The sequence below is a fragment of the Podarcis filfolensis genome (assembly GCF_964270895.1).
Source record: "Podarcis filfolensis genome assembly, chromosome: 3".
NCBI lineage: Eukaryota > Metazoa > Chordata > Lepidosauria > Squamata > Lacertidae > Podarcis > Podarcis filfolensis.
The window spans coordinates 61,855,498-61,882,965 of record NC_139606.1 but is presented as its reverse complement, the minus strand read 5'-3'; the positions used below and the strand labels follow the sequence as shown (position 1 = coordinate 61,882,965).

General features: G+C 43.7%; 1 protein-coding gene across 1 annotated transcript; it reads right to left on the bottom strand.

The window, feature by feature from the left end:
- Nucleotides 1–179: 179 nt before the first annotated feature.
- On the bottom strand, nucleotides 180–26,290 carry TNFAIP3 (TNF alpha induced protein 3). The gene is made up of 9 exons (XM_083607672.1): nucleotides 25,832–26,290; nucleotides 17,874–18,186; nucleotides 10,021–10,211; nucleotides 8,908–9,055; nucleotides 8,260–8,430; nucleotides 6,932–7,112; nucleotides 5,194–6,122; nucleotides 3,385–3,614; nucleotides 180–2,353 (listed from the first exon to the last, which is right to left on the bottom strand). The coding sequence occupies exons 2-9, from the start codon at nucleotides 18,169–18,171 to the stop codon at nucleotides 2,069–2,071; spliced, it is 2,433 nt and encodes an 810-aa protein (XP_083463798.1). The 5' UTR covers nucleotides 18,172–18,186; nucleotides 25,832–26,290; the 3' UTR covers nucleotides 180–2,068.
- Nucleotides 26,291–27,468: the final 1,178 nt, after the last annotated feature.

Sequence of the window (27,468 nt, the reverse complement as noted above, 5' to 3'; positions counted from 1 at the left end):
CAATGTTCCTGACAATCTGTTAGGACGTAATCATGTTGTGTGGCTTGGTGCTTCCTCTCCTGGTAGGGCAGCTGTGTGAGCACATTTATCTACTCATGGACAACAGCTGCTAGACTGGAATGACAGTTCTAAGAATAGCAATTGCAATAACTGCAAAAATAAAACAACACTAAGAACAATGAATCCTTAAATAATTTATTTTTACCACTGGATTCTATCCCTTCCGCCCTCTCCCACAGTTATACACTTGCGCAGCTTTGGAGGTAAAATGAAATAAAAAGTAACCATACTTAAAAACAAAACTGTGCAAATTTAAAAATTACACTTCTGAAATACATAATATAAATATTTTTAACATGTCTTCACATTTAACAAAGTTTACAAAACAGGGTGTAGGATTTTCACAGGAAATGGGGCTGGAGAAGAGAGAGCCATGGAAGGATTATATACGAAAGTAGAAGCACAAGCAGCACAGCAGAAGCAAAAAACTCATCAGGCCAGGTGGGGAAAGAAAGGACCTTCTAGACTGTGGGGCTTCAGGAGCCATTTTATTTAGTGCCTAACTCGTGCAGATCTGATAGTGGCTTTGTGATTGGAAAATTCTCCAATTGAAAAGCTGGTCCCAAACACTATGGAAATCAATGGGATTTCTGCAGAAGCAGCATTTTTCAAACTGCACTCCATTCATTCCCTTTAGATGGGATTCACTCACAGGTCCTTTGCAGCAGCAATCAGCGAAGGAGAAAAGTGAACGGCTGAGCCCAGCTCTTCTGCCAGCTCCTGCTCCACATGAGAATGCAGGAGCTCAATTAAAGCCTCATTTCCCACTCGGTTCTGTAGAGATTTGGACGGCTTGGCTCCCATTTGGATCTAAAATGCACTACCAGGGAAGTGGAGCAAGCGGCTAAGTGGGCCCCTGGTATGTTCTCTTGGGTAGAGAACAACACAGGGTGGGACATACACTGGTCACAGCAGGCACTGCAACTCCTCCACTGTTTAACTTTACTACTGCAGGCACCCTCTTGCATTGTCCCCCAAGACAGACAGATGCCAGCCACAGTTTGCATGGAGCACAGGGTCTTAACGTGCCTAACAGAACAATCCCAACCATGTCTATCTGGAAGCACATTTGAAGAAATTCAGTGGGACTTGCTCCCAGGTAAGTGGGGTTAGGATTGCACCCTTGGGCATCTTCATTATGCTTCCGTTATGATTCCAGCCTAAGCCCTGTCCTATGCCAGCAAGTATGTATGAACAGCATGTATTTAGGGGAACTTTTCATATTGGAAGAGATGCGTACCCACCTGCCTTCCATATTTCTAAATTATGACAGCAGGGTTAGTAGCAAACACAGATTATGAAATGGAAAAACAGTGGCCAACGGGCCTAAGTTGTTGATGATGACTGCTGTTTTACATGCATGAAACTCTGGTTAAGAACAAAGAGAGAAAGAACAAAACCAGTTTCTTTAAAATATTTTTTTTTAAGCCAAACAATCAAGTTTCAAAGGCTTCTACCATGACTTGCTAATAACCTTGTTTCATTCATGGCTTCCAGCAGACTCTGGAGAGATGAGCATTTTCAAGGACAACAAGCCCCAGGTTGTGTGGTAGTTGCAGTGCAGGAAACCCTTCATCTCAGGCAGGTTTCCTTGGATTTTGAATGCTTAGTATTCAGACAGTGTGCAAGAGAAGTATCAGCAGAAAGAGGGGTGCAAGAAACACAGCCAACTCATCTCTTATGGTTGCGTATTAGCATAGAAGAAAGTCAGAGTACTGAGAAAGGAGTTTGTAGTCAAGTATTCGGCATAAGCATCCTGCATCTGCAAACTGTGTTTCTGTCCCAGGATACAGAATTCCGGAGAGCATATTGTTCTTTGTGCCACAATGTGCATTTGTACATACACGCACAAGCAGGTGTACGTGTACATGTACAATTCAGCTTATTGTTTTCGCCACAAAGTCACGTGTACTTTTTCCACAGAGTGTGAATGAGACTGGGTTGAGTGTTTTGGAGGTTAGCACCATTTTCCTTTCACAAGGTAAAAGCCGGCATTTATTCTCTCTTGCTAGCCATAGATCTGCTTGAACTGGAAGCACTCGTTGCAGTAGCCGTTGCACTTGTTATTGCCATAGTGGTCGCAGGCAGGGGCTCGGCAGCGCTCCTTGGGGAGCTCAGCTGCTGGAGGGTCCCCCCGAGGTCCCCCCAACTGGGCCTGCTGACCAACGTGTAGGCACTCCGGACACAGTTCCCCGTTCCTGGAAGCTAAGTTGTTCCTACAAGAAGCTGTGGCACACTTGGGCTTCTGAGAGCTTGGGAATGTCTGGCGTAAATCTCTGTGTTGTCCTGTTCGCTAAAAACAATGGAGAACATTGTCAGGTCTAATTGTAACAGTCACAGCCTTTATCTGAGCTTTAGTTACTTTTATTCATGTCATATTATTGACCAGAAGTTCCCAAAGGTGAAAACAAAAACAAAAACAAGCAGTGGTGTGCTTTTTAAGTTAGAAAACAATCATGCTGCTTCTGTGCAAGCACCCTGGATAAGACACTGACACAGGCTGCATGAGAAGTGGCTTGCAGAGTGGATCACTGTGGCTTACAGGAAGAGGGCAGGACACAAACCAAGATGACCCATTGCTCCTGCTAGCGCATTTGCACTGCGCTGACCTCTTCACCTCCTCTCCCTTCCCCATAAGCAACAGAGATGCACCAGCTGGGAAGCAAATGCAGCAGCATATCTCCACCTGGTAATCTGCTTCTGGCTTGCATAGAACTAGTAGACTGCTCCCTTCTAGTTACAAAAGAAAAACTATTACAAGTATGTGACACTTTCTTGACAATTCTGATGGTTGCAAAATGAAGAATGGATGAAAGAATAATTGCCCTGTGACTTGGTCTAGGTCTTCTAAAAGAGTTTGGTGTTAGGCTAATCTAAAAACTCAGGTTTTCCAGTTTTGGTACAGGCCAGATTTCTCTCTCCCTCTCCCACCCACCCCTCTCTCACACATGATACAGATTATGTACATTTTCCATTCCACTGTATTGTGACAGAGCAGCACCAGCACTAGGGTAATTTCTGAGATGTTAATATCAACAGGAGTTAACACTTCTGAGAACAGCTACAGAAATAACCCCCTGTTCCTCTATAGGCTTTGGATGTAGCATCCTTCTGGTTAGATAATAAAAGCAGATTTTAATTTTTTATTGTTATTCAGGGGCCTGTATCTATCATCTCCAGAATCCTAGGCAATAAACTACTAACATAAAGGGATGATAATGGGAGTGTATTTTTCCTTCTTCTTAAAATGGACTCATAAAGACTTTTCTAGGAAGAAAGACACAAAGTTAAATCGGGGAGAAAGATTTTGTTATGTTGACTGACCTCTGATTGTCTCACTAGCTGGTCTTCGGTTCTTCTGGCTTCACGCAGCCGCTTGCTCTGTGCTTTTATAAAGCATTTCTGGCAGTAGCCCTCAAGCATCGTGCTCCCGATTGTGCCACACTCTCGACCCAGGCAGGAAACAGTGTTCTGGTACACAGCAGCTGAGGCTCCCGAGTGCCCTGAGGCAGGAGAAGTCCGCTGAGACCTTCTGTGATGGGGCACCGAAGCATCTATGATGAGAGCAAAGGAAGAAAGTGGTCACTTAGGAATGCAGGATGCTGCCATCTTGCTCAGTCTTTTCTACAGTGGATCTCCAGAATTTCAGACGGGGGACATTCCCAGCCCTACCTGGAGATGCCAGGGAATGAACCTGTGACCCACTGAAGAATGATGACTGGTCCATTAGGGTGAACAGGGTACTGCCCCACCAATCTCAGTCAGTCACAGCCAGCCCCAACCAGCCTTCCTTCCTGGTTCCAACCAGTCCAGGGTGTGGCCCTGGCTGTCAGCTTCCACCTCCTTTGTCCTGGTACTGCCACTGTAGAACTCAGAAGGGATGGCATGGAGGCAAAACTAGAAGCAGCTTGCTCTGCCTCTCATTAGCTCTGCCTCCACCTATTGTTGGGCTCGCTGCTTTCTGCCCCACCAGTCCCAATGGTCAACATCTGCCACTGAGCTGTGACTTCGGCGACCAAACTTCGAAAACACAGAGTGGGAAAAGGGACTGTTGCCTGTGCTCCACCTTACCCACCACTTGGCTATTACTGAATGCAATGTTACATGAACTGTAGAGGCTAAAAATGGTCCCTTTTGAGATATACTAGCAAGGATGTATTCTTGTTTTGCAGGGCCCCCCTGTAGCATGGAGCAATTTTCAGCAGGTGTGCCTTCTAGCACTGGGATACGGCAAGGGGAAAGAAGGACTGTCTGAATTTCTGCATGCCACACAGCAGCTGGACACAGAGAACAAATGACAACTCTAAAAATGAACTGTGTGGATTCATTTTTAAAACACTCAGTGTTACAGCATGGCCTGCAAAGCACCCCAGGAACAATCCCCAGAATCTGAAGACCCCCCCTCAATTGACACCTAATTGAAAACCTGGAGAGCCTCTGCCAACCAGTTAAGATAATATTGAGCTAGAGTGACCCCACAGTCTGACTTCGTATATGTTCAAGCAAGTTATTCAGCTGCTCTAGACTATGGCTAGAATTTTCTCCTCTTTAACCTTTACATGCCCTCCCCCCCCCGCCCCCCCGCAATCCAGACTAGACAATTTTTCCAATGCAGTTTAAATGGTTTGTTCAGTGAACACGTACATTTTGCCATCCTGGCGAGCTGCTTAGGAAGCTATCAAATTTGTTCTATCGTGTTTCCACCCGCACCCTATAGTGAACTTTTAAATTGAATCTCTAACAGGATTTCAGAAAGGAATCTGGGGACATGCCCCGGTAACCAAATGCATCCCCAATACAGCAAACCCTTGAGGTTAGGTTGCTGTTCTGCATACTTCAGCAAAACCTGAAAAGTGCACTGGAATTCCTCAATATTATAAGTGCCTAATGCAGCTGGAAGTAAGCTGAGCTTTTCCACTGCAGGCTTGCATTCCGTCTTGCAGTTGAGCATTACTAATGCTTTAGAATTACACTTCATCTCACTGCTTCATCCTGTTTGCATCTTACATCTCCTTGCAAGCTGAGATTGAACAGGAGCACCTTCCGTTCCACTGCTCGCAAACACCCCTCTCCCCGCCAGCCCAAATCTCTGTAAGGGAGAAGGAGAAGAGAAGCACATTCCCTTATGCTCACCTTTGTTTTCCTGGTACTCAAAATAGCACAGTGTGCAAAAGCCTTCGTTTTGAGGAGTCCCGAAAAAGCTGCAGCCGGGCTTCCTGCACTTCCTGCTTCCCTTCTTCCACTCTTCTGCTCTCTGGGGTGGAGGGTGCGGCAGTGGCAGCTCTGCTGCGCTGTTGCTGCTTGCCGTATGGCAGGCCTGCTGAAGGAGGCTCTGTGACAGATGGGTGGGGTCCGATGTGGACCTCTGATGGCCCGAAGGTGCGACACCTGAGCTGCTGGCACTTGACAAATGGTCTCTAGTCCTTTTGAAGCAAGAGCTGCACATGCCATTAAAGGTCCTATTGGCGCCCTTGAGGCAGAACATGCAGGTCACCTGGTCTGGCGGCCTCTGCTCGCCTGGGCTGTTGCAAGGGCTGAGCTCTGCAGTGTTGTTGTAGCAGCGTTCGCAGAGCCCGTTGTATTGCACGTTCAGGGTGAAAGGGCAGCCGGGGGTCCTGCACTTCATGGCAGTGGTTTCGCTGTACAGAAAAAGGCTGGGGGCTGTGGGGGGTGCAGAGCGAGGCCCTGACACTAGTTCTTCAGATGCCCATGCAGCAGACTCACGATGTTTGCTCTTAGGTGAGCTGGATTTACTTGTCCGGGGCTTCTCAGACCCAGTCTGGAAGTTCTGCCTCCTCGCCTTGCTCCCTTGCTGCTTCTGCTCAAAGCACTCATGGCAGTAAGGTTGGGTGCTCACGGACATGTAGAAAGGGCAGTTGGGAGTCTCGCATTTTGCCTCCACGAGCGACAGCTGGGGCAAGTTCAGCTCCACCTGGTTCCTCTGACCCGGTTCCCTCCCAGCGGGCCGAGCGTTTTCTTGCCACTTCTTGTACTCGTGCTGCACCAGCTGGAAGTAATCTTCCACTAGGTTAATCTCTTTGGGCAAGTTTCCTTCATCCAACCTTCAAGGCAAAAAAGACAAAGGAATTGGTATCACCAGGTGGGGAAAAGGCAGCAAACCTTATACACAGTTTGGGATGACATAATAACACTGGAGAGCAGGAAGAGCTGCCATCCTACATTAGCAAGAGTGCATAATTGAAAGCAGCACAGCCTACGCTTATGAAGCTGACAATGGTCTTTAATGTCTCTTTTATCAAGATAAAGAGACACTGTCTCAGTCCTAGTTACAGGACTGGGCTAGGCTGAAAGAGAAGAAGCAAGCTGTAGTTTCTTTAAAATTGGCTCTCCTTCTTTCCCTGTGCAGTGCCGGATGTCTTCCCCATTAAGTGGGAAAGAACTTGACTCTCAGTTTTGACTGACAGCTATTCTGAGTGAAATTCTACACTGTGCTATTACAAATGTTCCATCTGCCCAAGCATATCAGCATGCCAAATGGAATGATCTTCCCTTCCATCTTCCTGGGCATAGTTTTTTTGGGGGGTGTCTCTTGACCCCTTCCCCAAGCCAATTTTGGGGCGCACAGGGATAGGATGAGGGAATGCCTGTTGTGCAAATGGAAGCCCTTCTCTGAAAATTCATTTACTGGTTTTCTAACAGAAGCTGTTAGGATCTTTATCAGTTCTGTAAGTTCCAGAGCCAGCCTGAATGTTTTTGTTTTCTTTTGTTTTGTTCCTATAGACATCTTTTAATTGTCCGGGATTAAAAGCACAGTAAAAGGGCATCTGAAAGTGAGAGGCTGAATACATTGCCAACTTAAGAATATCTGTTATCAAGTTAAGTGCTGGACAGTGAGAAGATGAAGACTCACTTTGCAGCGTTAATGAGATGTGTTGTCCCAGAATCCCAGCTTTGCACAGGAATTTCTATCACCATCAGGTAATCTCTTAGCAGCTTTTCTTTCTCCCTTTCTTCAGAATCTGTTAGAAAGTGCACCTTCAAGTCTTCAAACCTGCCTCTTTCACAGCTGACCAATGGGACTGCCCGGATCTCTATGGAAAGGGTGGAAAAGAGGATTGTTGTGAATTAAATGGGAAAAGACAGGCACAACACAGCAGTGAGCAATATTAAGATCCTAAGGCTGATAACCGAAAACAACCACCCAGAGAGGTAGTTATGGAAATTGACTTGAATTATAAAAGAGCAAAGAAAGGGACGCTGGTGACACTGTGGTCTAAACCACAGAGCCTAGGACTTGCTGATCAGAAGGTCAGCGGTTCGAATCCCCGCGATGGGGTGAGCTCCCGTTGCTTAGTCCCTGCTCCTGCCAACTTAGCAGTTTGAAAGCACATCAAAGTGCAAGTAGATAAATAGGTACGTTTCCGTGCACTGCTCTGGTTCGCCAGAAGCGGCTTAGTCATGCTGGCCACATGACCCGGAAGCTGAACGCTCCCTCAGCCAATAAAGCGAGATGAGCGCCGCAACCCGAGAGTCGGCCATGACTGGACCTAATGGTCAGGGGTCCCTTTACCTTTACCTTTATAAAAGAGCAAAAGTTATGAGCCACTTCTAGGTGAATAAATTGCCCAAACGAAGTATTTCCTATACAAAATGAGTAGATAATCCCCACCCCCCGTTGAAGGCTGCATTACCTTGGGGGTAATCTGTTGGGGACTGTATGCCAATACAGTGGTACCTTGGTTGTCAAATGGCTCGGCTCCTGAACAAATCGGCTCCCGAAAGCTACAAACCCGGAAGTAAGTGTTCTGGTTTGCGAACGTTTTTTGGAAGCCGAACTTCCGACGTGGCTTCTGTGGTTTCCGATTGAGTGCAGGAAGCTTCTGCAGCCAATCAGAAGCCCTGCCTTGGTTTTCGAATGGTTCCAGAGTCGAACGGACTCCCGGAATGGATTAAGTTTGACAACCAAGGTACCACTGTAGTAGACAGTCTGCAGAATTGCAATGCTCTCTCTCTCTCTCTCCCTCCCTCTCTCGCTCTCTCTCTCTCACACACACATACAAAATGCAGAAGAGGAAGCAATTCCCAGAGGGGTGGTCTGGAGAGCAAGAGTGACTCCCAGACTGCATCTGATGTATAACAGCATGGGAGAGATCAAAATGGATTTGCTGTTGGTTTGAAGAGAAGAAACAGGGAAACACCAGCGCAGAACACAATATACGGGTAATGTCTGAGACCTACCTGGGCCACTCTCTTTCAAAACAACCAGAGGGGTGAAATGCATACTGTCATAGGCCAGGATGATGGGGTATCGATAACACTCTTCTGCTGGCCAGTGGAGAGGCAAGTAAATTCCGCCAACATTCAAAGGGGAGAAGCTTGAACCTGACTGCAAGCTTCTAAGCATTTTATCTGTTTCAGGAAAAGAAAAGCAAGGTTTAGTTAAACATGACTCTTGTCAGCAACAGAGCAAGGGAAACATTTCCATTTTAATTTCCAAACTATCAGAAGAATATCAATAACTCATTGTGAGGAAATATTAAAGCTGATGTAAAAACAAATAAACCCAAACCCTAAATCGCTTTCATAAGTGGGGTTATCAACACTTTTTGTGTCATAAACAGTGTTTGTGTTTTCTTAAGTTGTAAATACTGTTAACCCGGGGGCAGTGGTAAATTGTCTCTTTCAGAGTATAATTTGTAGAAATGTAGAAATTTACAGGAAACAATCGCCACGAACAGAGGTGCTCTCTATGTTATTGGTTGCCCACCTCCACTTCCATGACACTGAAAACCTTCTGAATGCTCTTCATAGAAGCATGGGTGTTCAACACTAAAATTGGATCGCCCACTGCAAGCAGTACTTCGAAAGCAAAAGACACATTCCTACCTGCGACAACTATGATTGGGCGCCGTAGGATGTTAACAAGGACAAATATGTGGATTTCTTCCAATGAATTATACTGAAGGCCTCTATGGGCGACTGATGTTTCTGCAGATGCCATTTTGATGAGGTTCTCCCATTCGTCCTCCCAATTCTAATGGAGAAAAAGAAAATACATCTATTTAGCTTTGGGTTAGTATCATGCAAGTTGGGAGGCCTTGCATGCAGATTATTTTTCCTTATCTGAATACTGAGAAAGTTAATTCATACGATATGCATACCAGATGTATAGAACCTGAAACACTAACTAATTAAGGGCACGGCTGCAGTTGATTTGATGTTGCATTCTCTCTTCTGATTTACAAATGCTCTCTTGCCCAGCAGGCAAGTGGTTACTTGCAAGCCTGCAACTTGAGGGCTGTGAAACAACGCGGTTGCTTGAATCTTATTTTCTCGATACGTCTGTGAGTTGGAGGCACCAATGCAACTGTGCTGAACCACTCCACTCTTACCCCACCACATCCAAATAAGCAGATGTGACGGTAGTGTAAAGAGGCAGTTTCATCTTAACATGTGAAGCTAGTATTGGCTGTTTCCAGGTTTGAGAAGACTAGTCTATAGCCTACTTGGGCTAGCAACTAATAGAGAGGATAATTTATCCTTTCAACCAGCAGGTTCCTGTAGAAAGAAGCAAGAGCAGAGGCCCCCACATGACGTAGATTCTTGGATGGGAAGTCTATGTCTAGCTGTATGTTTCTAAAAAGCAGGATGGGTGTTTTTTGTTTTGCTTGGGTGGTAGCAGCACCTCTTCATAACAGGAAGAGCAGAGACATGCCAACTTTTGGAGATGTGGGTGGTCCATGGAAATAACCCATCTCTGAGGAGGTTACTTGAGTTGGAAACTCCACAGTAGTGAAACGCTTCGTTAATAAATTGGGAAATCCAGTAAACTTAATGGACTAAAATGTTTTAACTAGTTGGCAGCTCTGCAATTTTACTTTCTTAAGCTCACTGCCATAATTGCCTCCCATCCTGTGTAATTATACACAGGAAGTCACGATCCGCCCAACCATACCAAGGTTTGAAACGTTATTCGCTACATAAATCAGTCCAACATACCCTGGTGTCATAGCAGAGCCCTGTTGCCACAAATTCCTGCGATTTCAGTGTTTCTCGTTGCCAACGCAGTTTAAAGTTGCGTGTGTCCACTTCCCTGAGTGCACTAAACAACGTTTTTCTCAGGACTAGGTCGACATCTTGGACTCCCCACATGTACTGGGATGCAGCATGCATCAGGCAATTCCCATCCCCTACGGAGAAATGAAATGGGTTAGTTGTTTCATACACACAAACACAAATAAATAAATAAAAATAAAAGTCCAAAACATAATGGACAGCATACATATTTCAAGTTCGTTAAAAATAAAATATCTGGTTCTGCACGAACCAGTAATGCTTTGGAGAAGCAATTAATGTTTCTTAGAAATCTCCCCTCAAGCAATCTATTTTTACTTTGGCTTAGTATCCTCTGAATTTTGGGAGTATGGGGTAGTCTGTTCTCCTGCTCCCGGTCTGAGTAAGTGAACACTGACAAACAGCTGTATTTTTCTAATCCAGCATTCCCCCACCAAGTATGGTATGGTAGACATTGTGTGTGTGTGTGTGTGTGTGTGTGAGAATATGCGACTCCAATGGGATTATGCTACATGTAGAAAACAAGAACAGATCCAATGTTCTGCCTTTCTGCGCAGAAATCCTGTTGGTGCTGAAGGAATTCTGTGCAGGTTGGCAGAACAGCTTTGATCCTTAAAACACAGAGAGCGCGTCAAAATAGTGTTTATATAGTGTGGACAGCTGGTATGAATGAAAAAGTTGACAATCTGCCCCTCAATGGAGAAGTGACTGAATATAAAACGCAGATGAAACTATTCATCCTATAAAAATGTCAGTATAAAAATAAACTCACGCCACTTTCAGTGCACAGTTCCCATTTGTGCATGTGGATCACGCTCTATGAGTTTAATTTTCAACCACTTCCCAATAGCTAGTATTCAAGGGTGAAAGGATATTAGAGCTTTGACTATAACTACAAAGCTTAAGAAAGTCCATTTAATTAATGATACAGCTAGAGGAGATTTCCCTATTCCAACTGCCGTTTGTTGTTGTTTAGTCGTTTAGTCGTGTCTGACTCTTCGTGACCCCATGGACCAGAGAACACCAGGCAGTAAATTGCCGTTTACACTGGTTTAAGGGGAAGTACAGACTGAAAATACTCAATTCAATTGCTGATTTTACTTTATTTTTTGCTGAAAAGGCACCATTCTCTATAAAGTGTTCAGAGATGACATTAGTCAACACTATCAGCACTAGATTTTATGGGCACAGCCTTTTCCTTCCTAAACAAGCTACTGAAAATTGAGAAGCAAAAGAGAAAGTGGATTTATAAGAAATTGTTTTACTATGAATGTGGTTAGTTGGGTTGTGTCAAACATACAAGTTTCTGGCACTCATGGAGAATTCTCACAAAAATATAGCAATGCATGCAGCACTGTGTGAACTTTCTAGGCACAGATCACTCCAGCCAATTGTTTCCAGACATGGGCTTTGCGGCAGAACGCTCTCATTGAGGAAAAAGTTGCCGGGATTGCTATAGAGCAGTGGTTTTCAACCAGGGTGCCGTGGCACCCTGGGGTGCCTTGAATGATGGCCAAGGGTGCCACAGGCAACACTGGCCTCTGTCCCTCTTTCCTTCCTTCCCTCCCTCTCCCTTGTGTTTCTGCCTCCCAAAGGCTTGCAGAGCTGTTTGTTGCAGCAGCCCTGGCTACAAGCTCCTGGTGTATCTGGGGTTGGCAAGAGGGTGCTGGTTGCCGAGAGCTGAGGCGGCCTCGGAGCAAGCAAGCAAGTGGGTGAGGGAGCCCCGTCAGCTGATCCACGAGCCCTTGCTGTTGGAAATGGATGGACAAGTGGAAGGCCGGCCAAGCAGGCACTGAGCTGGCCTTTCTTGTGCTTACTGTGTGTGCAAGGCCTGCCTGGGAGCTGAGCGCCCAGTGTTGAAGGGGAGCCTTTCCGCCATCCAGGTCTGGCAGTGCCCACTGCTCCTGCTGCTGCCTCCCAAGGCAAGGTGCTGGCCTCAAGTTCACCTTTGGCCAGCCTCCATTGGGCCACTAAGGCAGGGGGCATCTTCTTCCCAGGCCCCTGGGGGGCAGTGTGAGGAGACACGTCTCTCTGGGGCAGGGGTGGTGGCAGTAGCTGCCCGGAGGGCTCCCAAGAAGAGGGGAGAGGAGACTGAGAGAACATTCCACAAGGGAGGGTGTTTGAAAAAGGGTGAGAGGCTGCCAACTCTGCAGGCAAGGGGTGACATAACTGGGCTCCTGAGCCGCACAGGGATGCTGCAGAAAAATGTAGTTGGTCAAGGGAGCCGTGGACTCAAAAGGTTGAAAACCTCTGCTTTAGAGAGAGGAACTACAGTAAAGCACAGGGCTTTAAACTTTGCACTCTCAGGCGGAGGGAGGAAATGACTTTTGTTGAAAAATCAGTATCCCTTCCTTTCATTCTTGGCCCAGAAAAGGGGATGGATCCTGCAGCCAATTGCCTAGGAAAGGTGGAGATTGTACTGCAGACTGCCTCCCTTAAAGGGGTTGCAGTGGGGAGAACCATTTTACCCCTGCAGTTCTACTTTCTCCCCACCAAAAAACCACAAATACAGTCATACCTCAGGTTAAATGTGCTTCAGGTTGAGCGCTTTTGGGTTGCGCTCCGCGGCGACCCAGAAGTAATGGAATGCATTACTTCTGGGTTTCGCCGCTTGCGCATGCGCAGACGGTAAAAATGACGTCATGTGCATGCACAGAAGTGGCTAATCGCGACCCGAGAACGCGCAGATGAGCAGTCGCGGGTTGCGTTCGCTTCTGGATGCGAACGGGGCTCCGGAATGGATCCTGTTCGTATCCAGAGGTACCACTGTATCTGAAATCAAATTGTTGGGAAGACAAACCCTTCCACTAAAAGCAGCAGCGACAGATTTGTGACTGTTTTGGGACAGAAGAATGTCAGGAGAAGGATGGGAGTGTCAAGCAACAGAAGGGATCCTATGCCTGGTTTTTAAAGAGACACTTGTTTTTGTCGTGGTTACACCAACGTTCCATTCCATTTTGAAAAATGGCACCAAAGGCCTAAGTAAACAGTACCCCAACCAAATCCCAGTTTCACGGTTCTGACTAGTGCTCTTTTTTGGTTTGTTAGAGCAGGATTTTTTCCTCCACTCTACCAAAATCAAGACCAGTCCCAATGTAGTCTGCTGTCAGACAAAAGGAAAAAGAGTTGTATCCAAATGTTAGTCTATCTCAGAGTAGAACCACTGAAATAAATGGGCATGACTACCTTGTTTGTATTAATTTTGATGGGTCTACTCTGAGAGAAACTTAGTTGGATACAACCTGACATCTCACCCCATTCCATGTACAGAAGCCAACCAGACTGGCAACTCCTTCAACCTGACTGGCAATATTATTTAAACCCTGGCGAGGGAAGCAGGATAGCTTTGGGGGTGCAGGACAGAGCTATGTGGCATATACACCCTCTGCCCACCCGAGTGCTAAAACAGAAGCATTTCTTATAAAGGGGTAGGTCCTCACTTAATACTACTCTTTTCTTTTTCTTTTTTTGCTTTAAACAGAACTTTTTAACACAACTCAGAAAGCTGGCTAGTCTTTGCATAATCATATTTAAAACAAGAAAAATTAGATATTAAATGCAAGGGTCAAAAAAAAAAAATGCTTGCAAGGCTGATTTATAGTCTTCTGGCTTTACCAATCATAAAAAATATGGCATACAAGTAGGACAATTATTACATCCTGTAAAGAATTTCCCTTTGCAAAATCTAGAGCAAAGATAAGAGGGTTTTTTTCCTTGTGTGCGCTTGCTTTCAGTTCTGCACACTGAACCGCCAGTTCAAAATTCCCTAAGCATTTGGAATTCCCCAGTGTTAAGCTATTTGACTAGTAGTTGAGTAACAGCTATTGTACTTCTTGTTCCGATGAAGAGACATTTGAACTGTGAAGTACACAGTGGACTTTCCAAGTAGGCGTGGCTAGGGTAAGTTGGAATGCCTATTCATTAGAGAAGCGAAATTGCTAGTCAGTAGATGTTGGAATCTTTTTAAAATGAGATGTTTCTTCCAATCTTTTACGTTAAAAATACAATCCTCAAATGCACGTCATGTTTGAAATCAAATTCCCAGAACTGTATGCAATCTTTCTACACTTTTGCTAAAATTATTTGTGATGAAATAACAGATGCATTTATTTCTTGGGTCTCAAAATGGGCACAGAGCTACACCCCCTACAAATGGATCTATGACTGTAAGAACGACCAAATGCAATGCTATTGGCTACAATGAAACTGCTATTTCTTTTCTTATTAGTTATTTTACTATTTATTTAGGGCACAAACCACCTCCTCCATGTGGAGAGAACCCTTTGTGGGCATGACAGGGGTCCCGTCTATATCATTCTACAGAGCCCTTAGCTAAAGGCCTTCTGTGTAATATGCCCACCCACTGTCAGTCAAGTGAGGTTTCATCTAGGCTTCTGATGGGAAGCACAGGAGGGACAGGACTCAGCAGAACGCCTGTCAAGATCCATTCCATGCTCACAAAGATGCATGCATGTGCAAAGGAGATGGATCAGGTTGTTTTGCATGTGCAAAGGAGATGGATCAGGGGAGGGGCTGAATAGGGCATTCCTTTAAGTCTTGTGGTGGAGGTGAGGAAAAGGTTGGGACTGGAACTGTTCCCCGACCCCCTGACAAAGTAACAAACCCATATGGGTCTGTGCTTTCCAGGATCCATTCTTAAAAATCCAGTAGCTGGGTTTTAAAAAAACAAAACCCAAGTCCTTCTCTCTATTTCTCTACTTTGAAGTGATGCAAAGTAGAAGATCTTTTACTACTGTTACACTCTCATCTAGTAAGTGTGTAGTTTAACACACTGGCTGTGTTCACACATTGCGTGTGGATGTGTGGGCTCCTGGGTAGAAGGGGACAGCAGCTCTGCTCCTCTCTGGTCCTTTTATTGGCTACAGCTCATGAAGGAAAAGAGAGATTACCCACAAGTCAGAAAGAGCAAAACTACCCAACACATTGCAGAAGCCACAGTTTGGCTTACTGCGCTGTGCAAGCCAGGCCACTTAAAGAAAATGCAATAGTTCAATAGTTCACACGATCAGAACAGAATATACACATTAGAGATAAGGAAGTGTAGTCCAGGTTTTAACACGTGCTCAGAAACCTGAAACTCTGTTTCAGGGCTCGAATGAAAGGATCTCTCAGAAAGGGAAAGTAGAGGAATACCAGTATAGAACAGCGACTTGTCTACTTTTAAATAAGACAGCCCATGCAAAGATGTTTGCCTTTCTTTGGATGCAAGTGAAGCATCCATAGGGACAACATGGGTGCTTGCAGACTACCTGTTTACCCAGCATTCATCCTGATGTATTTGACAAAGATTAGATGACATTCAATAAATTTATTCATTTAATAAATGAGTAAATTTATATCCCACCCTTCTTCACAAAGCATCACACGTGGCAAACACAGGAATAATAAAACAATTAAATTATCTAAAAATAATTCCAATATGGATGCAGATGACCAATCGCTCTGATTTATTTGTGGGGAGACTAGAAGACACTGCGTCAAAGCAAGTGTCGCCCTACATGTTCCAGTGCATTTTCCAGTCACTTTCCTTATCATAAAGTTCAGTCTTTTGGGGAAGTGGGTTTGTTGTGCAAGATCTCCAAACAGCTTGAATTGCACAACCTGGATTTGCTGGGATGTGACGGAATCCCACACAAAAACGGCAATAGTCTGGAAGGGCCCCAAGTGACCCACTCCTAAAGCTCCCACAGTTCAGTGAGAGGTCCTGATCCACCATTTGAGACCTAACACTTACTCTCTTAAGCTTTTGAATGAACTGAGCGGTTTTGATTTTAACTGGTCTCAAGGTCCTGAGTTGCTGCTCTGCCCTTTCACTTGATATGATTTTATAGTAATTGTACTATAATTATCTAACTAAATTTCTATCCTACCATTTCTCCCAATGAAGCATATCAAATATTTGTATTTTATGATGTAGATATCGTATATGTTGAAAACTGTCCAGGGATTACTGTGTACTGAAGGATGGTTTATAAATCTGACAAATAAATAAAAAGAACGCACAGATGTTATCACTCTCATCTTCTGGGTGCATATGTGTTAAGTTTTATTTTAGTCCTGGTAACAGGAGGTGCTGTGGAGCTGCCCTCCGTATGGTTGTGTTGCTGCTGCTTACCTGGATGGCACAGGGGTGAGGTCAGGGCTCTGTGCACGCAGAAGCAGGAGCACTAGACTGGCTCTGCTGGTGCACCTGCATAGCCTGACCTTGCTGCCGCACTGCACTGTCCAGGTAGGAGGGAGCAAAACTGTTCTTGAGAGGACACCTCATTACACCACTTCCTCTTGTCTAGCAACATTTAGCCCATATTAATTTAGACAGAACAACTTGTACAATGAGGAGAATTCAGGAGATGTAAAAAGTTATGAAAGCTGTTGGTGGCTCTAGACATTGCAGGAAGTGTCAAAAAGGGGATGTGTGAGCGACGTACATCCTCTTTCCACGCTACTGATGTCATATCTGAAGCAGCAACTTGTGCTTGGGCATTCCAGATGTTCACCTAACTCATTTCTTCCCACAGAGTTGTGCTAATTGCTGCTTCAGACATCACATTGGATTTATTTATTACGTTGGAAACAGGGCCCAAGTTTAGAAATGAGCTTGGAACCCACTGAAGTGGTGGGCACCACCAGTGAAGAGATTTGTCAGTGCCCTGATCTGTAATTATTATACGGAAGTCCTATCAGGATAGGTATAAAGAAGGCACTATTCAGGATTCTGGAGACAGAGTCTTCGCCATCAATCCAATAATTAATTTAATACCTGATTGGGCAAGAAGCATGTAATGACCCAATGCACTGCATGCCTTGAAGGCCACATTCATAGGGCACATGAAACTGGTTTCACTGTCTCTTTAATTGTGTTGAAAACTTATACCCTGCCTTTAAAGCCTTCAAGATAACTGAAATCAGGATATCTTAACAAATACAGACATACGTGAATATTTGCATTCTTATATCACAAGGCCAATGTTTTGCATGGAGTGGCTCACCATACAAAAATGGCAATTTACTCTGCACAAGGCAACAATATAGCGACCCAACTGTGTGAATGTGTATCAAACAATACTTGCTATCATGTGGAGTAATTTAAAGTTACCTTTAAATTGATAAAGAGTGGGTGGGCCACTCACTGGCTCTCAAACTGACTTGAAAATTAAAATGTTCTGAAATTAGGCCCCAAATATATAGTTTTTAAAACCCTCCAAAATGAATTATGCAGCATGCACCATGTCCTGAGTAACTTGGAAGTAGGATTTCACAAATGTGTAACCTGATATACATCTAATAGTTGCATGGATAAAAAGTAATACTAAGAACCAACTGATTCCAGTTCCTGGTTCAATGAGAGCAACTCTGGAGGATAAAAGGAAGTGTCATAAATAACAAGTGGAGGAAACACAAAAAGAGGATGTTCCAGTCGTTTGTATATCCTCTTTGTATGTTTCACTGAAATATATACAATCCAGATCAGTGTCTTTTTGTTCACATTCGGCAGCATTGTTCAGAAAGTATGCAAGTGCTGCCTTTGAGCCAGGAAGGTTCTTTAGGGCAACAGTACATAAGTCCATGAAGTTAACGTAATATACATCTATGCCCTAGTTTGACATTAGACAACCATTTCACTTGAAAGAAGAGAAAAACAGCCCCTTCGTAATTTAATTTTAAATGCAATTTGAACTAAACACACTCAAGGTCCACAAATGAAGCAGATGCTATTTCTGTCGTGCCTGAACAAGGAGAAAATAAGCCCGGCTTACCATTTGTCTTCAGGGGCACAAGTTTTTTAACTTCCCGACACCAGTTCAGTTTCTTCTGACGTTCTAGTGAGGTTTGAGTTGCTTGGTCAATAAGGGCCTTTTGAAGAATCTCCTGGAACTGTAGGCAAAATTGACACATTCTGAACATCTCTATGGTGTATCTATGCATAGTCTTAAAATGCTGGATTATTCCATTGGTGTACTTGACAAGGTCTTCGGGCATTCTCTCCCTTATCTTCACAGCTTTCAGCATGTTGCTCAAATATAAAGCTTGAGGAATGATTTGCGAGCCAGCCATTTTGCAAGAAGAAACCTAAAAGAGGAAAGAACACTAGTAAAAGAAGGGTTTTTAAAAAATTATCATTAAATCCTCCTTCCTCTCCCTACCCCAAATTCGGCACAAAACACAGACCTTTTTCATAAATTACATTAAAACAGGAAGTTCAGCCTCAATAGCTTCTGTGACACAAGTGCATCAGCAACAATGAGAAGCTTCTTTGGTATGGATGTCTTAAAATTACCACTCACATTTACGACTGATTTATCAGAAATTCTAAGCAAACAGGCACCTGCTACTGAAAATGAAATCTGCATCGGAGGAGTACCCTATGTTAATTCAAGAGCTAGTGAACTGCGGGGTGCCCAATGGCGCAGAACTGGAGAGCCTGGATTACTCAGCTGTAAATCTATTGAGATGACAGCAGAATTTCCTCTTAGCTCAGAATCCCCCCTGTCTGTTTCTCCATTCCATATTCCCCTTATGATCAAACTAACTAGAGCCTCTGGGTTTTTTCTGCTGGATTTTTTTCGGGGAGTGGGGGAGCTTTGCTTGTAGCACATGGCATAGGTTGGTTTCTTGAACAGTCTTACAATATACAACATGAAAACCCACACACAACGAACTTATTTAGATGACATGGATAATTACATGTCATAGTTTAGAGAAGTAGGAAAATACCCACCTAGTATTTGAGTAACTGGTTCAAATAACCTTAAAAAATGTTCAGTCCTACATTTCTGGAGCACTGCATAGGCAATATGGATTATTTTAGTCAAAACTGTCTTCTTTGTTCCTCAGTTGTTTGTTTTTAGCCTGTCTTCTATTTTGTCCTCTCTGTGGTTGTTTTTTTAAAATACTGTTTTCATATGACATGTGAATAATACTAATTCACACTTATCCACACTGCCCTGGAATCTTCTAATGAAAGGTAGTTAAGAAATATTTTAAATAAATAAGCAGGTTCCTTGTTTAGGCTACTTATTTAGTCTAATAGGCCAATGATAAAGGAACAGTGAGAAGTTGCATTTTAATTGGCCTTGCATTTGCTCTCAGCAGTAGCACTCAAGACTGCACAACAAATAATGCACCTAAAAGGTAGTGTTTTCACTGCCTCCCTCATTTCTCCTCTTTCTCTAGGTTTTGGAACTTTTATTTATTTATTCTCCAAGCCTGCAAAGCTTAACAGCAACAAAGGCATTTTTGCTACTAAAAACTTAGCAAATTGTATTGTTGCACACCATCCCAATCTCCAAGCAGTGTGAGATTCCATGGGTTCCAAGTGCTTATCCAGGCTTCCATTTCCTTGGAATGAGGGACAGTGGAGACTGTGGTGTCTTTATTATATATGGTTTATTACACATAAATACAAACTAAGCCTACAATGGAGGGGTTCACAGCCTTAACACCCCTGAAGGTCTTTCTTCTTCCATAGCCACAGCCTTGGATCTAAGTAGAAAGGAGGCACCTTCCCCCACCCCCAAGTTTCTGCCTGCAGCCTGCTTCTAGCTCCGTTCTCTCACACATACCTCTGGCCCTTGTCCTTCTCACCAACAGCTAGGCGAGGGAGGGGAACCCACTCTTTTGCCCTCTGGCACAAAACCACTTTGTTACCCTAAGGACCCATACTTAGGGAGCTATTAACTCATCAAGAAGCTGTCTATTCCAGGATTTTCATCCTCCTGGATCCAGGAACTAGAAGGGACCCAGATATACAGCCTAACACACACACACACACACACACACACACACACACACACACACCACCATCACCACCAACTCAGGACAGCATTACTCAGAAATGGTGAAAAGTTGCTTTTTTTACTTTAAAGAAAAGCATGTATTTCAAAACAAGGTATTAAGGATAATGGGATGGAAGGCAGCTGAAGATGGACAGTACCTGCCCTAAAATGGGAAAATAGTTAAGAACTGTGCAAACTACTAATCCAAAGTCACTTGGAAGGGAATAAGATAAATGTGACTTTTTTCTGAATGAATGTGGTCAATAAGCTATTAATAAAAAAATAGGAAAAGCATCAGTAATCAATAGCTTGGGTTTGATCCAGATTCAATCATACTTAAGAGTAAACCCACTGACAGCAGACTAACCACTGATTTTAGGGGGCCTACTGTAAGTATGATCAAATCCACATCCTGCCCCATAACTATAATGCCGGTGCTAGTTCCCTTTCCACAAGACTTTTTGTCCAGGAATCCAATGCACATTTAGACTCCCTGAGCTACAAACACACATTACATTTCTCTATGCATTTTGAACTGTAGAAGTGAACAGATGTGTATGCAGTTAACATGTTCAAATGAAAGATGTGATCCTGAAAGTACTTAACACAAAATGACAATTTTGAGTCAGTGGTGTCCCTGGTAAAGTTTGTATGTGTAAAGGATGATGACATCAGTAAGGGATGTTTAGGACAAGCACTGGTTGTTTCCAGTGTTAAGTAATAATAGACTATCCAATTTGTTAAGCTCAATTAGAACACTACGTAATTAACATTCCTATTCTGCCAACAGCTGTTCTCCTCCTTAGTGCAACATGTGCTATGGATTGGAGCACGTCTGCCCATTTTGAAGTTATCCAACAATGAGGGTTATCCTGCACATGTTTACTAAGAAGTAAGTCCACTGATTTCAATGAGACTTCCTTTCACAAATACAAGATGGGTGACACCTGGCTTGAGAGCAGTACATGTGAAAAGGATCTAGGAGTCTTGGTTGACCACAAACTTGACATGAGCCAACAGTGTGACGCGGCAGCTAAAAAAGCCAATGCAATTCTGAGCTGCATCAATAGGAGTATAGCATCTAGATCAAGGGAAGTAATAATGCCACTGTATTCTGCTCTGGTCAGACCTCACCTGGAGTACTGTGTCCAGTTCTGGGCACCACAGTTCAAGAAGGACACTGACAAACTGGAACGTGTCCAGAGGAGGGCAACCAAAATGGTCAAAGGCCTGGAAACGATGCCTTATGAGGAATGGCTAAGGGAGCTGGGCATGTTTAGCCTGGAGAAGAGGAGGTTAAGGGGTGATATGATAGCCATGTTCAAATATATAAAAGGATGTCACATAGAGGAGGGAGAAAGGTTGTTTTCTGCTGCTCCAGAGAAGCGGACACGGAGCAATGGTTCCAAACTACAAGAAAGAAGATTCCACCTAAACATTAGGAAGAACTTCCTGACAGTAAGAGCTGTTCGACAGTGGAATTTGCTGCCAAGGAGTGTGGTGGAGTCTCCTTCTTTGGAGGTCTTTAAGCAGAGGCTTGACAACCATATGTCAGGAGTGCTCTGATGGTGTTTCCTGCTTGGCAGGGGGTTGGACTCGATGGCCCTTGTGGTCTCTTCCAACTCTATGATTCTATGATTCTATGATTCCATGATTCCAGAGACTTACCCTCAGACTCTCAGCCAATTTTACCAACTTACGTTTCACCAACTCGTCTACAGAAATCTCACTAATAGGAATGTTTTAAAACCGTGACTATAAGAACTACTACAATGATAACAACAACTTAAAAACCAAATCAAGCTGCAAAGAAGTTGGACTACAATAATAGCATCCCACAAGCAGAGCAGCTTTTGTTCCTAGTGGATGGCTCTGATTTAAGAAGAGGGGTGACCATTTTTCCTGAGCCCCCCTTCCCCCTGCAGCTTCCCATACCACCTTCCAGACATGGTCTCTCAACTCTTTGGAACAAAATTTGGTGGCGGCGGCGATGAAAGTGGGAAAGAGGAATTAGCTAAAATGGCCTCTCCCACTCCTACATTAGCAAATGTGTCCACTGGATCAAAAGCCAGGACTGCAAAAGCCAGTTTAAGCAAGACTGTGCCTGGTCAGGCTGCCCAGTAACTCTGCGGAAGACAGTCTGAGTTCCATGGAAGAAACCAATAAGCCAAACAAAAGCTGCATAGGACTGGAGCCTTCGGAAGCCATAAAACAACAACCCAACTCTATTCCTCACAGGTCATGATGCCCACAAAGTAATGTGGGCAAGTAAAGCAGGCAAAATGTTATACAGCTGGGCTGTTTACTGTGCAGCTCATAAATGGAGGCTTTGTGCACTGTCCCCACAACATTATCTTCATCAAAACACCACCCTACATTATTTCCCCATTTAATCTGGATTTTATGGAATGGAATTTTGATAACGGCAACATCATACAGATGCTGAAAAAACAAACAAAACACCTTGCAGGTACAATAAACATGCAAAGGGCCATTGTCATTTTGAAAGGGAGCACGTTCATTTTTTGAAGCACAGGTCAATATTTCATTGCTAGGGTCCACAGTGTACAAAAAAAAAAGCATTTACTGCAGAGGCTCGCAGTGGTTTTTATTAAGCAAGTCCACTAGAGAATTATATCTTTTTCTGCTGACTCCTACAATGGACCTTGAGATTGTCTGAAAGCAGTGTTAGAAACCGAGATACGAAAGCTAGAAGCTAAACGGCACCTTAAGCCTAGGTTATGGGCACAACAACATGAATGTCCAGGTGCGATTTTTTTATAGCAAGAATACAAAGCTGAAAATGAATGAACTGCAGCTAAAACATTGTGTTCATTTTTCACATAGTCAGATCAGCTGAATCAAACTTGGAGATCAATGGAGTGTCATATGCTGCAACCAGATTGTTGCCATATCCCTCACTCACCAGCCAATCTTATTCCACATCCCGAAAGATATCCCCACCCTGTTACATCCTTGCACTGAACTGTCTCAAATGTCTATAGTTCTAGCCACAAGCATTATACTCACAGACAAAGTCCTAAATGCCTACATTTGGGGGGGGTAGTACTGTACTGAGAAAAGGTGAGTAAGAGGGGCATGATAGAGATGTATAAAATTACTCAAGGTGTTGAGAAAGTGGCCACAGAAATTACAGACAAGGTATTGACCCCATTATTTGGATATTATTTTCTCATTGGCATCATGCAGGAGGAGACTGCTTTTCAGTTCTAACTTTATATCTTGCAGTCTGGTTCCATACAAGTTTATCTGGAAGCAAGTTCCACTGATATCAATGTGACTTATGTTCAGATAAGTGTGTCTTGGATGGCAGTTTAAGGGTGTGTAATAAAGTGAATGCATATCTTTGTAATGTTGGAATATTCAGATGTGACTACAAGTCCCATGTCTTGCAAATTTCTTGGGGCACTCCTGGAAACAGCTGGATGTCAATGGCACAGCACGTTTTGCATGCAAGAAGTCCCACATAGGGATTGGCATCTCCAGGTAAGGCTGGGAAAACTGTCTGAAACCCTGAAGAGAAGCTGCCAGTTAATGTAGAACAGCACACATAGACAACAGTGAGCTAGGAGAAAAAATGGTCTCATAATCTATGTCCTGGTAATCTACATTCCTCAGGACAATCCATGTCTGACCATCTACAAGCATTTTCAAACACAGTTAGGGAAAAGTACAGTGCTACCTCGGGTTAAGAACTTAGTTCGTTCTGAAGGTCTGTTCCTGAAACTGTTCTTAACCTGAAGCACCACTTTAGCTAATGGGGCCTCCCTCTGCTGCCGTGCCGCCATTGCGCGATTTCTGTTCTCTTCCTGAAGCAAAGTTCTTAACCCGAGGTACTATTTCTGGGTTAGCAGTCTGTAATCTGAAGCGTCTGTAACCCGAGGTACCACTGTACTATGCTCCACATCCAGTCCTTGGTACGAAAGTGAAACGGCATTCCCTAACACCCATGGCTGGGGACCCATTAACATAACATTCATTAGCTAGGACTAATTTTTTTAGTTTTATAAATTTTTATTAAGCTTTTCCTTTACAAATAAATCCGTACAACCATGTTTACAAATTTCCTGTTTTTGAACTTCCACCAGCACATCCCTCAATCATCCATTTTTCTTATCTTCACGCATTTTCTATATGATATTGCCAATTTAATGTTATCTTTCCATCTCTATTTCTTTTTTACAATATACCTTATACTATCACAAAGCCTCCTTAAAACCCACTAGCGTTGTCCGTTCATCACAGATAATCCGTGAACTTTCCCCAGTCCTCGATGAATTTGTGATCTTTCTGATATCTGATTTTTCCAGTCATTTTATCCAATTCTGCATAGTCCATAAGTTTCATTCTCCACTCATTCAAGGTCGGTAGTTCCTCTTGTTTCCATTTTTGGGCCATTAATATTCTTGCCGCTGTTACTGCATACTGAAAAAGTTTGTGATCACTTCTATTTATCTCTCTTCCTGTTATTCCTACCAAAAAGGCTTCTGGTTTTTTTACAAACGTGTATTTAAACATCTTTTTCAACTCATTATATATCATTTCCCAGAAACCCTTTACTCTCTTACATTCCCACCACATATGAAAAAATGATCCTTCTTTTTCTTTACATTTCCAACACTTGTTACATGTTTTGAACATTTTTGCTAACTTTACGGGTGTAATATACCATCTGTATACCATTTTCATAATATTCTCCTTTAACGCCATACATGCAGTAAATTTCATATTTTCATTTCATTCCCAATCAGCCAACTTCCCAATCAGCCAACTCATTAGCTAGGACTAATTAGTGCAGGGTCCGGTCTGTATCTGGGTTGAAAGTTCCACTCTCTTTATCTAAAGTTTGGAGATTCACGAATGTAAGCCCTGTTGGGAGGCGCTAAAAAATAATTTGCTCAAGTGAGGGGGGTTGGTTATTACTTTAAATAACCAAAATAATAAACAAAAATCCTGAAAATGCAATCTTATGCATGTTTCCAACACAAATAATTTGGCGATTCCCTTGTAAGTATGTTCAGGATTACAGCCTGGAGATGTTACAAAAAATTCTGGATTAGTATGAATGGTGCTCATGTTCTTCCTCAATGTCCCTTTTTTGTGGTGTAATAAATAATCATTAGAATTAAATAGCTAATGGTTTTACTTCGAAAATGCACATACTGCAGTGTCCAAATAGCTTATGCAAGTCTTTGCTTTAAAAATGGGAAATAATACATATTTCATAACTGTTTGTATGAGTTGTCATGCAGTTATGTAACTTTATGCAACAAACAAGTATTACTTGAATGCGTCTAGCACTTGTTGCAAGGGCATACTTGTGCCAGGGTTCAAGCCCAGAAGTTGCTTTCAGTACTGAACTTCTAGAATAGGTAAAGTAATAAAGTCTCTGAGCTTGTGTAGATTACAGAGCGAGGAAAGCGCTAGGATACCACTTTCAACAGTCATGGCTTCCCCCAAAGAATTCTGGGAGCTGTAGTTTAAGGGAGCTGTGCGTTGTTAAGAGACCCTCTCTATTCCCCTCACAGAACTACAATTCACAGAGTAGTTTAACCATCAATTCGTCTTCATGGGAAATTCTACAGCATTTTTTTTTAATGGAAACACACAAGCAATAACCGAAACTACCGAAGCATCCTCGGAACTAACCTGCTCGCTGTTTGCGCCTAACTGGAGCAAACTAACTAAGAACGCCTTCTCTTTTGGATGCTATACACATTTCGCATTAAACAGAAACGCAACCCAGGATGGCGGATGATCGGGGGGGGGGGGGAGATGCGCAACTCTCCAGCAGCATCTCCATAAATGCAAGCAAAAATAGACCCCCGCCCCCAGGCTGGCTCGTCGTCTTCTCCGACCCCGCGAGCAACCCCACAAACTGCAAAGCAAAAAAACCCAACCCAGGGTATATGACTTACTTGGCGAGCTGGGGGCTGGGGGGAGGCAGTGACCCTCGAATGACTCCGCCAGTAAATCCTTCTCAGCACAAACGAGCCGGGCTTGGAGAGATGCGGCTCGGGGGAGCCATGAATCCCGTCCCTTTCCCCGCGAAGAAGCTTCGGGATCTCTGCTGGCCTGGTCCGAGGGTGCTTGCTGGTCCAGAGGCGCCTTTGTTAGCTGCCCCCTCACCCTCCTCCTCCTCCTGCTGCTGCTGCTACAGTTGTTGTTTTTGCTTTGGCCGCCGCCTCCTGCTGTCTGCGTGTGGTTCTTTCTTTCCGCTGTTTTACTATGTGGAGCAAAACACACACACACACAGAGTGTGGATGCGGGGATTTCCACGGCCGAGGGACTTTCCGACATGTGACACCAGCTGCCTGCCAGAACAACAGCTGCTTCCAGGGCGAAGGAAAGCGACCCGGCGTGCTGCAGGCAGAGCCCCTCCAGGGGGCGCCCGGAGAGCAAGCGACGCCTGAGGAGGAGCACGCACAAGCACGTGACTTCCTCCCCTGCCTGCGTCTCTGTCAGCGCACGCGCATGGATGACCTTCGCAAATTCCCCGCCCATTTTTTTCTTTTTCTTTTGCGTTTCTCAGGCTGGGGTTCTCCCACATGAATCACCTTGGGCTTCCCCTCCTACCCGCGTTAATCCTTTTTTTATTTTTTACTTCCGTTCAGTATTTTAATCTGTTTAAATTTTTTCCCCATCCCCCTCCGCCACGTCCCAGCTTTCTTCGTATTTTTCTTGACCCGAAATTGCAGTCACACAACCGAAGTAATATTCATAATGAAGCGTCCTGTTACTAGGTATTCCAGTAGGGTGTACGTATGATATATTGCATACTGTATAATAAACACATAAATATCACAACTTAGAACCTGATAAATTTGTGAGCCACAGTCCACGTCGTCAGATGCATGAAGTGATAATCCTGAATTAGCAAGTGGAAGGAATTTAGAAGGGTGAAGTCAGAACAAAATGAAATGCAAAAAAGAGCAGGCAGTGTGGATGCATTTAATTGCCTTCTGATCACACTTTTATGGTCTCAAACTGCATGTTTGTGTATGTGTTGTATATATACACAAATTCATTATTCTAAGGTGCCACAAGACTATCCTGGCAATGGTAACCTAAATAAAGCATACATTTATGCTGCTACTGCACCACAGCCACACTTGCACATTTCAGAGCTCTCAGAATGGTAGCATTAGGGATTTTTATTTGTATTTTTTTTCTTGGCAGTGAAAGAGATCTCTGTAAGTACAAGATTCGTTGCAAGACTCAAGGACCAGTTCTTTATATATTTTCAAGATCAAAGTAACAGAATGGCAGCATGTTTTAAAGGCAGCCTGAGTTCCATTATAGAAGCCAGAACAGTTGTGAATACAGGACAGTGAGCCTTTAAAAATGAAGCAAAGAAATGCACACTACTGTATCGGCGTGCAAACCTGGTCCTTTGGCCCATTTACCGTAAATGTTAATCACAATTGCCATTCAGTATAGCCAAGGCTGTGTTTTCACCCCAACACTCTTTGGAATATTCTCCCAAGTGCTCTCATATGCCTTCAACTCGATTAAATATGGTGTGTACATCCACTCAAGGAGCAACAGGGGTTTG

What these genes read in the sequence shown, in the direction of transcription:
- TNFAIP3 (XM_083607672.1), bottom strand. Translation starts at nt 18,171, where the DNA reads ATGGCTGGCTCGCAAATCATTCCTCAAGCTTTATATTTGAGCAACATG. An exon ending in GGCTCTGCTATGACACCAGG is followed by an intron (nt 9,056 to 10,020) that starts GTATGTTGGACT and finishes TTTCTCCATTAG; the next exon opens with AATTGGGAGGACGAATGGGA. An exon ending in CCCAATCATAGTTGTCGCAG is followed by an intron (nt 8,431 to 8,907) that starts GTAGGAATGTGT and finishes TTCCTGAAACAG; the next exon opens with ATAAAATGCTTAGAAGCTTG.